This window comes from Spinacia oleracea, chromosome 2 (assembly GCF_020520425.1).
Source record: "Spinacia oleracea cultivar Varoflay chromosome 2, BTI_SOV_V1, whole genome shotgun sequence".
In the NCBI taxonomy this organism is placed as follows: Eukaryota; Viridiplantae; Streptophyta; class Magnoliopsida; order Caryophyllales; family Amaranthaceae; genus Spinacia; species Spinacia oleracea.
In genome coordinates, this window is record NC_079488.1 from 1,217,747 (window position 1) to 1,230,153 (window position 12,407).

Here is a 12,407-nt window from a genome sequence, read left to right on the forward strand (position 1 = left end):
TTTCGAACCCTAGTCTTTGTTGCAGGTTGCAGATCTCAAAACCACTGTGCTACCTGGTTTATTATGTTAAATTTCAGCGGCTGATAATATATATTTCTTTCCTGTCCAGTAAGGGTTCAGTTGAACCCACCGAACCCTTACTGGCACCGCCCCTGGCTTCAATACTAGTTAAATATATACGGAGTAACATTTGATTCACAATCCATGATCGAGTAGTCACATTCACGTAAGTATACAAACTAACTAATTAAGGCCTAAGCCCACACTTTATAACAGCCCAAAACAGCTAATTTTGTCATACGAATGCATTATTTTTGACTAATTTTTCTAATTTACATACGTAGTGTTTGGGCTCCCAATTGATATTCAATTGAGCCACTAAGTCCAAAGCCCAATGGCTCTAAAACAACAGCGTCCAACCTACCACAATGGCTATTCAGCCATCCATTTAGGCCCAAGGCCCAATAGCAATAAATGACCTATGGGCATTTATTATGCAAACACTATAAATAGGCCACCAAGGCTCACACCTCAAGGTACGTCCAATTTATCGCCTTAAGACTACTCTTCTAGAGAACTTCTCTCTAGAATCCGAGCATCGTTCTTACTTAGGCATCGGAGGGGCTTTCCTCGGAAACACCCCCGAGGCTAGTAACTTTACTCTTGTGCAGGTGAATTCGGACTCGACTCAAGCAAGCAAGATCTTCAACACATACGAAAGGGCATTCATTCAAAGCCCATTGTTTCCACACCTTTACAACACCGGAACAATTTGGCGCCGTCTGTGGGGAAGAACACTTCAAAGCCTTTGAAAGACATTAACCACCTCTTTCTGCAAAATGGTTAATGATGCTATCAACAACAATGATGACGATATGATAGTGCGGTCAGATTCAGAATCTGACGAAGAGGAGCACCCTCAATCAGTGGCGAGGTCACAGCCAAGCAGAGCTACGACCGCCACAAACGCAGGACCTCCGATTCCAACTAGGGAAGAACTCACTGCGGCCATGACCATCATGCAAAACTTCCTCTTGCAAACCAATCTGGTTGTTGTTGTGTCCTTTTTTGGGTGTCCCACGTGCTTTCCATCCATCTCGATGTCAGGTGTGTTCCTGTCAAGGGAGGGCCTCGGTTCATTCAAGGTTAAGACCTTCGATCCATACGAGACTCGGGGTAGGCGAATCAAGCAAATCTGGCGAACGACCCGAGGTCAGTAGCCGAGAAAGAAGAAGAGACAGAAGGCATGATCGAACCCCTAGCCCCCATCGTACGCCCGAACGTTCTAATCACAGAACCTCGGCGAACGAAGGCATCAAGGCTAGACTCGGGAAAAGAATCATGACTCCCACGTCATCCCCTTTCTCGGACGAGCTGATCATGGAAGAAATCCCGAAAGTGAGGCTGCCAGCACACCTGACATATAGCGGAATCACAGATCCGAGGGATCATGTCATCTCCTACGAGCAGCAAATGTTCTTGAGCCCCTACTCCGAAGCGTGTTGGTGTAAATATTTCCCAACCACGCTAACCGGAGTGGCGGGAGAGTGGTTTAGATCGCTGCCGAAGGGATCGATCAAAAGCTGGAAGAAGCTGAAAAAGAGATTCTGCACGTAGTTCGTGAGCAACAATCGCCCCGAACGAACCACAGCAGAACTAACCTCAATCCAACAAGAAAGAGACGAAAGTCTAAGAGAATTCATGGCCAGATTCATGAAGGAATCAACAAACATACCAAACTTGCAGCCAGACGTGGCCATTTTCGCCTTGAAGCACGCGCTCCAGGAGGGGAAATTCCGTGACAAGCTCTCAATGAAAACCCCCTCCAAAATAGCCGACGTGCTCCAAATGGCTGATGCATTCATCAGAACCGAAGAGTTCAACAAAGCTGCTGCAAGATTGAAGGGATCGTCGGATCCGAGAGACACAAAAAATGTCCAGAGCAAGCCCGAGGGCAGCTCGAGGAAGGGGAAGGAGAAAGTAGGAGTTAGAGAAATGAGCCCGAAGAAAGACGGGAGAAGGGGTGAATTTCAACCCAAATACGCTAACTACACTCCACTAACTCTGCCCCAAAAGGAAATCTTTAGCCTCAACAGAAATGATGAGAAGTGGAAACTACCAGGGAAGCTCAAGTCCAACCCAGCTCGGAGAAACAAGAACAAATGGTGCGAGTTTCATGATGACTTCGGTCATCATGACACTGAAGAATGCAACTCGCTTAAAGACAACATTGAGGACCTCGTTCGCCGAGGTTACCTGAAGCAATACTTGTTAGACCGAAGGGAGGAAAAAGAAAAGGCCGCAAGTGGCAAACAACACGAGCAACCCCAGAAAAGGGTCTACGAAGCAACAGGGCACAAGAAGAACGACATCCTAGTGGTGTTCGGGGGACAGAAGTCTGGCCAGGCCAGCAAGAAACACCTAAGAGCTCTCACCCACCGAGTCAACTTCAGCGTAGTGGGAGATAACCAACCACACCCCCCGAACATGACCTTCACTGCCGATGATTGCTTCGGAGTCCAGTACAAACATGACGATCCTTTGGTCATTTCCATGGACCTCAATAACCACAACGTACACCGAGTGTTGGTCGACGGAGGAAGTGCCGTCAACATCATCTTCAGAAATTGCTTCGAGCAACTGATCCTCGAGGAGTCAGAGGAAGCATTGACGAAAGTCAGTTACCCCCTGATCGGATTCAACGGATCTGCAGCTATCCCTCGAGGAAAGATCACCCTACCAGTCACAGTGGGCGAAGGCCAAGCAGCAAAAACCCTTCGAGACGAGTTTTTGGTGATAAACTGCGACTCAGTATACAACGTAATCATGGGAAGAACCATGATTCACAAGATGCAGGCAGTCCCCTCCACGTACCATCAGCTGATGATATACGTCTCGGACGCAGGATTCGCCGAACGAATTAGAGGTGATCAAGAGGTGGCAAGAAGAACCTGCCATACCGCCATCCGAAAGCCCAAGTTAGGAGACGGATCCGAGGCTGAGGGAGAAAATAAAGATGCTCCAGGAGAGGAGAACGAGGCAAAAAGGAGAAAAGCAGGCACGAGCAGCTTATCTCCCGCAGAGGTCGATGCCCGCCCCGAAACCCTATCTCCCGAGCCTGATCAAGAAATGGAGGATATCTCCCTCGAAGAGGGTTCAGACAGGAGCGTCCGAATAGGCAAGGGCCTAAGCTCGGGGCTCCGAATCGATCTGATCCAACTGCTCAGGGATCACAAAGACATTTTTGCATGGTCAGCAGCAGATATGCCAGGGATAAATCCGAAGTTGATTTGTCACAAGCTGGACGTCAACGCTGAAGCTCGGCCAATCAAACAAAAGAAGAGGAATTACTCCTCGGAGAAAAACAAAGCCATCGCCGAAGAGGTGAAAAAGCTGCAGGAAGCTGGATTCATCGAGCCATGCATGTACCCAAAATGGTTGGCCAACGTGGTGATGGTCAAGAAAGCAAACGGCTCTTGGCGAATATGCGTGGATTTCACAGATCTGAACCGAGCCTGCCCCAAAGATTGCTATCCCCTGCCAAGGATAGACCAATTGGTCGACTCTACCAGCGGCCATGCACTGCTCAGCTTCATGGATGCCTTTTCAGGTTACCATCAAGTGTTCATGCACCCCGACGACAGGGCGAACACAGCATTCATCACGAGTGCAGGAGTGTTCAACTACAAAATGATGCCCTTCGGCTTGAAAAATGCCGGCGCTACCTACCAGAGGTTAGTTGATCACGTCTTCGCTGACCAGAAAGGGAGGAACGTCGAGGTCTATGTGGATGACTCCATCGTAAAAAGCATCAAGGAGGAAGACCATGTCAAGGACTTGGCCGAGACCTTCGGAAATCTGAGGAAATACAGCATGAAGCTGAACCCGAAAAAATGTGTCTTCGGGGTGAAGTCAGGGAAGTTCCTCGGATTCATGGTGAGCGAAAGAGGAATCGATGCGAACCCGGACAAAGTCCAAGCAGCGTTGGATCTACCCGAGCCGAGGACCAAGAGAGACGTGCAGAGGCTAACCGGCAGGTTAGCCGCACTAACAAGGTTCATATCAAAAGCCTCGGACAAGGGAGCCCCTTTCTTCAAAGCACTAAAACCAAAGAGCCTCCCCGGGGGAGAAGCAGAACCAATCAAGAAAAAGGGGGTCCCGAGGAAGGTGGACCCCGAGCTGATATGGGAGCAAGAGCAAAAAGAGGCTTTTCAACAACTCAGAGCCCACCTAGCCCAACTGCCGACACTGGCCAGACCAAAGGAAGGGGAAACCCTATATCTATATGTCGCAGTCAGCCCTGGAACCGTCAGTGTAGTGCTTCTTCGGGAAGAAGAGAAGAAGCAACAGCCAATCTACTTCACCAGCCGAACACTCACAGGGGCCGAAACTCGGTACCCGCTCATCGAGAAAGTGGCATATGCAGTGGTGGTAACTGCACGAAAACTGAGGCCATACTTCGACTCCCATCTGATCACAGTACTGACCGACCAACCACTCGAGAAAGTACTCGACAAAATAGAGAGGTCAGGAAGATTGGCCGCCTGGGCCTTCGAGCTATCAGAGTTCGGCATCAAATATCAGCCGAGGACAGCCATCAAGGCACAGGCGCTGGCAGATTTCTTGGCCGAGTGCTCATACCAAGAAATGCTGGATGATACGAAAAGCACTTGGGAGGTCTTCACTGACGGATCTTCCACAGTAAACGGCTCAGGAGCAGGAGTTGTATTAATCCACCCAACAGGGAAAAGCATAGAGTATGCATTGAAGTTCGGATTCAAAGCAACTAACAACGAGGCCGAATATGAGGCCGCAATCGCAGGGATAGAGCTCTGCTTATCCCTGGAGGCCGAGCATGTTTGTCTCAAAACTGATTCCCAGCTTGTAGCCAACCAGATCCGAGGGGAGTATGAGGCTAAGTGGCCCAGCATGACAGCTTACTTAGCGAAAATTAAATCCTTAACGTCAAAGTTAAGATCCTTTGAAGTCATTCTCATTCCCCGAGGGAAAAACACGCAAGCAGACGCACTGTCAAAACTCGCAAGTTCAACACTCATCGACCTAAACAGGTCGGTCCACGTGGAAGTTCACCAAGAGAGAAGCATTGACTTGCCACCCCCCACAGTATGCAGTTTACGTACCGAACCCAGCTGGATGGACGCAATAATTGCATACAAAGAAAGGGGAGAACTTCCCGAAGACAAGCTACAGGCGAGAAAGCTGAAAAGATTCAACAAGTGGTTCATCATCGACGCCGAAGGAGAGCTCATGAGGAAATCATTCTCCGCTCCACTGCTAAAATGTGTGGGTCCAACAGACGCTGACTATATCCTAAGGGAAATCCACCTCGGAATATGCGGAAACCACATCGGAGGCAGGACATTGGCACACAAAGCCCTTCGGGCCGGATACTGGTGGCCCACTATGGTTTCCGAAGCAAAACAGATGGCAAGGAAATGCGAGAAATGCCAAAAGTTCGCACCAGCTATCCATCAACCAGCTCAAACCTTACAATCAACACTATATCCCTTACCATTCGCACAGTGGGGGTTAGACATCATTGGTCCCTTCCCCTCAGCTACGAACCAGAAGAAGTGGTTGATTGTAGGAGTCGACTATTTTAGCAAATGGATCGAAGCCGAAGCTGTCTCCTCCATCACCGAACCTCAGGTCCGCAAGTTCATATGGCAGAACATCATCACAAGGTTCGGCATACTAAGACTAATGGTCTTCGACCACGGGAAACAGTTCGACAACACCCCGCTACAAAAATGGTGCAAACAGTTCGGCATAAACCTAGCGTACTCGGTAGTTTGCCACCCACAAAGCAACGGGCAAGCTGAAGCTGCAAACAAACTCATCCTCAACGCACTCAAGAAAAGAGTCGAGGATGACAAAAACAAGTGGTTGGAAGAGCTACCCGGAACGTTATGGTCCCTTTGGACCACCGAAAAAGAAGCTACTGGGCAAACACCGTTCCACCTTGTATACGGATCCGAGGCTGTCATCCCTGTGGAAATCGGAACAGAAAACTTGAGGATCCAGGCATACAACAGGTATGATGGGCTCCAAGGAGAAAGCAACGACCAACTTCTGTCTGAAGCTCTCGACCTACTAGATGAAGCTCGGAACGATGCAAGGACACTCAACGCAGCTTACTTGCAGAGGGTCAACAAGCATTACAATCGAAGAGTCAACGCCAGACCCCTAAAAGTCGGCGACCTAGTACTCAGAAACGCCGCCTCGGTTCAGAAAGGACGGATCCATGGCAAACTCTCAGCCACCTGGGAAGGACCATACATCATCCATTCCGAAAAAAGGCCAGGCACTTTTATGCTGAAACAGTTAGATGGAACAATCTTGAAGAACCATTGGAATACCGATGTTCTCAAGAAATATTTTGTATGACCTCTCTGTAAGCCAAGTAAGTTGTTTAATGAGAAGAGGAAAGCCTTTGTGGCACCATGCGTTTCATTAAACCTATCTCTATATTTTAAAATTCATTGTCCTTTTTTATGCATGCTGCCTCGGATCTGATCAATCCGAGACTAAAAACAGGTTGACTTTGCCCATTCCTTGATAAAATACAAGAAATGACCAAATCACGCACCTCGGGAATCGTCCAGAATCCTCGGATTCGCGATACCTCGATAAAACTTGTTCGCAACAAACAGTCGCTCGAATCAAGTTATAAAACTTCGGCTCAGATCCATGTATCGCCAAAGTCATAACTAAGAGGCAGACTAGCGATCTCTTGCCCAGGTTTCCGAACCACAAGAGATCGGAAGAACAATTCAGACCTCTTAGCAGATCGACGGATCTGAAGAGTCTGGAAATTAAAGAGTCTCTTAGCAGATCTACGGATTTGAAGAACTCGCAAAAATTAAAGAGTCTCTTAGCAGATCTACGGATTTGAAGAACTCGCAAAATTAAAGAGTCTCTTAGCAGATCTACGGATTTGAAGAACTCGCAAAATTAAAGAGTCTCTTAGCAGATCTACGGATTTGAAGAACTCGCAAAATTAAAGAGTCTCTTAGCAGATCTACGGATTTGAAGAACTCGCAAAATTGAAGAGTCTCTTAGCAGATCTACAGATCAAAGGATCTCTCAACAAATCCACAAAGAAAAGCGCAAAAAGTTGAAAAGAATCAGCCAAGTAACGAACATTCATTTTTTATTCAATATTCGGGGGAAGTACAAATACATCAAACAACTCGGGACACACCCGAGGACCCTCAAAAATTGAAAACAAAATGAAACAGTTAAAATCGGCAGCCATCAACAGATAATACTGGCCTACCGAAGTACTAAAAAGCAAAAAGAAACAAGTACAACGCAGCGCCGAGGCAAAAGGGGGAAAGGCAAGCACACATTCGGAAGTCCTCAACTGGAACCGACCGACTCTGAAGAAGACGACTGCCCGAATCCCTAACTCTTGGGAGTCTCAGGAACACCCCCTAGGGGAGCATCCTTCGAAGAACCCCCAGCAGTAGTGTCACCTTCGGAATTCGCCTTCTGGGCCCGAGCCTCTGCAAGAGCAGCTTGGCGTTCAGCTTCAGCTTCGTCTCGGTCAGCCTGGCATTCCGCCAAGTGATCCTGGGCCCGCATCCAGAGAGGAACTTTCTCATTCCAAGGGAAATGAGGCATGTGCTTCGCAAACATGCGCCGAGCACCCAGGATACCATTCCAGTACTGCTCTCTACACTGATCAGCAGTATAGAGGTCAGCTCGCTCTTGCTCCAACTTCCGAATGGTCTCATCCTTCTCTCGGATCTTCAGCCGGAGAACAGGCACCTTGTCAGCTTGGTTCTGAATCATCTCCCGATTCTTGACAAACTGCTGAAGCCTCGCCTCCGCATCCTTGCTCTCCTTATCAGCCGCCTCAAATTTAGACGTCATCTCCTTGAGAAGTCTGTCTTTTTCTTCAAGTTCGCTGGCAAACTTAGCGGCCATATCCTTCTTCTCCTTGTCGAAGGAAGCTATTTTTTCAGCATCCTCTTCGACTCGGAAGGTGAGCTTACCAACTTCGGTCTTGATCTGCTCAGCAGTAGCTCTAGCCTCGCGACTGTACTTAAGGTACAGCTGCTTGACTTCCACAAGCTCGGAGAAGAGCTGCCCAGCCTTCTGGTCCAAGATAGGAATATCACGAGCATAAGCCTCCTGATATCTCCTCAGTTGTCTCTCCTCAACCGAGCTGCACTCGGAAGCGAACGAGGACCAGAAGACAACCTGGGAGCGAAGGAAAGATGAGCAAGAGTAGAAAAAACAAAAAAACACAAATCAAAGAGAAATCCAACACTTACCTCATTCAGGTAGTACTGGGCCATCATAGCCGGATTCCTCTCTTCAGCTCCAGGAACCCTCCACTGCGGATTGGCCCGAAGTAGATTCTCCCGAGCAGCTTCGGGACCCACTAAAGATCCCACGTGAGCCAAGGGATTCTCTCCCAAAACCGGAGCCCAAGCAAACCGAGCCATCGCCTCCCTTACTTCCTCGGGGATCCGTTTCAGCGGAACATCCGAGCAAGGGTCAGCATGGATCAACCTGTCCAGAGCCGAAGTCGAAGTAGAACCCAAAGTTGAGTGACGCCTCTTCCTCGTCAGACCCTGTTCGGGCTGCTCCTCCTCAGCAGAGGGAACATCCTTCTCAGCCTCGGGAACCTCAACATCGGGGCCTGTGAGATCCACCATCTCCTTATCTGGACTTCTCTCTCTTTCGAGAGGAACGTCAGCAGATTCCTTCTTCTCCTCGGCCACGATAGGGACATCCGTGAAGGAAATAATTCCCTTGGTCCAAGTATGCATTCTATGTTAAGTCTAATAAATGCGGTTCAGTATTAATTAACAAGTTAATAATTCAGTGAGATCAAGTGAGCTGAATGCCTAGCTAGAGGCCGCTTCAGTTCAAGTGGAATTAATGATATTAATCCACAGCTTACTCTTGACTGAACCCGTAGGGTCACACAAATAGTACGTAAACGGATCAAGTATTTAATGGCATTAGATACTCCATCTATGGATATTCGGAATCGACGGATCTTGGTTTCAGTGGGAGCTGAGATCGTCACAGGCAAGAAATGAATACTCCGGAAACGATGATATTGCCGGAAACGGAAATATGGATCGTATCGGAAATATAAATATTATCCAAGTCGTAGATGTTGCCGGAAATGGAAACATGGTACGTATCGGAAAATATTATCGGAAATGGAAATATTGCCAGAATCGGAAATATTGCCGGAAACGGAAATATTGTCAGAATCGGAAATATTATCGGAATCGGAAAATAATTCCGGAAACGGAAATTTTAAATATTTGTTCGAAACGGAAATTGATTCCGGAATCGGAAATATTAAATATTGTTCGTATCGGAAATGAATTCCGGAACCGGGAATTTAATCGGAAGCGTGTCGTACGAATTAGCATCGGACGAGGCCTGCTGGACGAAGGCCCAGCACGAAGTCGGGCCATCGCCCAGCAAGCCAAACGCGCGCCCAGCCAAGGCAGCGCCCAGGCCCACCGCAAGGCAGGCCCAGCGCGCGCCAAGGCCATGGCCTCGTGGCGTGGGCTGCTGCTCGCACGCACGCGCATGGGAGGCCCTCGTGGCTGCCGCGTGTGTGTGTGTGTGTTTGTGTTCATGCACGATTCCTAAAGCTATTAGGATTTGGTATATGATTAAATTCCTATTCCTAAAAGGATAAATTAATTAATTAGAGTTCGTATAGGATTCTAAGTTTAATTAATTCGTATCCTACTAGGATTCCAATTCCCTTTCCATAACTCTATAAATACGTGCCTAGGGTCACATATTTTAAGAGATTAATTCAAGTATTCAAAGTGAGTTTTGAGAGAAAAATTCAGTCATATTTCTTACCTAAGAGTGCCGAAAATTCTAGTACCTTAAGGGAGATTCTAGTTGGTCAATCTTAAGGCGGATCCGGACGTGCTCCGTACTATCTACGGAGGGACGACACTTGGAGTCCTAAAGACTTGTTCTTGTTCGGTTCGGGCGCAGCTAGGGAAGGCACGCAACAAAGAGTATGCATCTAAATTATGCTATATGATTATGTGTAAATAATATGTATTCCTGGCTAAATGGTTGTTTCCGCATGATTTATGAATTGTCATATGTATCATAACCTAACAATCCGAGCCAGGAACAAAGTCGGTTTCGATCGCCTCCATCACCTTGGTGATATCCTGGATCTCGATCCCTAAAGCAGTAGACGGCTTCAGCGGAGAGGGGATGGTATCTTCCTCAGCCAACGGTTGATCCACGGGCGGCGGTTCCGCAACCACCACACTCTTTAACTTCTGCCCTGGCAAGGGCATGAAGTGAAGAAGGTTCTTGGGAGGAGGCATGTCTTCCGAAGCCGTTTCCTACAAAACAAGCGTTCAAAGATCAGCTTCGAAAAAGGAAAAGACGGACTACAAGAAAGCTCCTAAGTCAGAGCAAATACCTTCTCCGAGGACTGAGAAACCTTCGCCTTCTTCGGATGCGCAGAAGACTTCAGAAGAGTGCTACCCTTCCTTTTCCTTTGATCCTAAGAAAAGGAGACCAAGGATCAATAAATTCAGAGGAAGACAAAAGAGGAAATAAAGAAAAAAGGTGAAGTACCCGGTTCCTAGATAAAGAGATATCTATCCGAGCCAGGGATGAAACGGAAGGAACGGCGCGCGGCACAGCGTCAGTCCCAGGACCCTAAAAAGATGGTCCAGGACCAAGACGTTAGCCGAAGGCCAAACAAAGAGGAAGTAAAGACAAATAAAAACCGAGCCGATAGAAACACTCACCGGATCCGAAGTTGTCCTTAAAACAGGAAGCACGACCTTCACTGGAACAGCTTCGGGAGAGGAGGCAGAATCCCACGGATCAGCTCGAACTTCGGATATCCGAGCAACACCCGAAGGAGACAACACGTAATCCTTCAGGCGAGGATTACGAGGATTCTCTTTCCCGAACTTGTAATCAGGAGCCGAGTCGTGAATAGTTCGCAGATCCAAGGAAATGCCCAAAATCTTAGGATCAAGACAGCTAAAGCCGTACTCTGGAAAAACAAATTACAAAACGAATCAATAAAACGAAGGAAAAAAGAGGAGGAAAAACTCACTGAAACACGGTCCCAGCTGAAAGACACCTACCCCTGTCAAAAATCCTGCTGAGACCGGCGACAGCAAGAATGTCCTCCCGCAAGATGTAGTTAAGGTTCGGGAGCCAGCTAGACGACAGTTTATAATTATCCTCCCGAGCCAGAAACCACTGGAGGAGATCCACGTAGTGCTGATGGTTCCGATCCGGAGCAGCCACCCCCACCATGTCAGGATCAGGAGTCACGAACCACTTTGGAGGGCGATAAAAATTGGGGTGCTTCGGATCCGTCGGCACGCGAACAAACAACCACTCCGTCTTCCATTTATGGTCGGAGCTAAGGTAAGGGTATGCCGTAATGTAGTTCGGCTCCCCTCTCCTTCGGGACTTTTTGTTGATGATGGTCCACCAACCATACCCATCACCCTTGGAAGCATGGTTGAAAGACAGATCGTGGAGGTCCTTAAAAACGGAGACAGATCAGGGAAAGTTAACAAAGTCGCACACCCATCTAAATCCGATGATGTGCCTCATAGACTTGGGTGTAAGTTGGGCCAAACTGATGTTGTACGACACCAGGAGCTCGGAAATGAACGGATCCAAGGGAAAGCGGAGACCGTTCTCCAAGTGATGAGTGTACACAGAGATGAACCCCCTCGGCGGATGAGTCACCCGAGGACGCTCCTGATCGGGAAGTTCACACCAGTACCCCAAGGCATGCTGGATTCCGTATAGCTCCTCGGCCTTCCGATGATAGTTCCCCAGCTTCGCCTCCACTAACCAGTCACCACTAACTGATTTCTCCAACGGACCATCGACCTTGGTGGTCTCATGCAAAATCGGAGCATACTTACCCTTCGGATCAGCTTCAGTCCAATGAACTGGAAACTCAGGGTAAGGACGACGGACACCCGAAGAACCAGCTTTCTTACCAGAGGCAGCGCGTTCAGACACACCAGACCCGCCAACAGCGCCATCTTTGGAGGCGTCCCAACCAGTCGAGCGTTTCTCCACCGGCTTCTCCGAAGGCCAACCCCTCGAAGTTTTCTGTACCCTTCCCGAAGGCGCATCCTCCCTCTCACTAGAAGAGGCAACGACGAACTTACTTTTGCCCTTATTCTTTGCCATAGTTGCGAATTCTCGGTCTAGGGTTTAGATTGAGGAGTAGAGGAAAGAACGAAAAAGTAAGGAAAATTCAGAAACAAGTTACCTTTTTCCGAAGCGGAATTCGCCGACAAAGCGAACGACACAAGTTCCCGAAGTCTAAAGCTGACTGAATTCCGTAGATCTGAAGAAACTCGAAAACTGCGATCGCCGAA

General features: G+C 48.2%; 1 protein-coding gene across 1 annotated transcript in view; it reads right to left on the bottom strand.

Moving 5' to 3' along the window:
• Positions 1-8,690, bottom strand: part of LOC110779361 (uncharacterized) — a 59,795-nt gene extending 51,105 nt beyond the window's left edge. The window contains exon 1 of the mRNA XM_056835336.1: positions 8,545-8,690. Coding sequence (XP_056691314.1) covers positions 8,545-8,690 — 146 coding nt within the window. The remainder of the gene's footprint in view (positions 1-8,544) is intronic.
• Between the last annotated feature and the right edge of the window lie 3,717 nt (positions 8,691-12,407).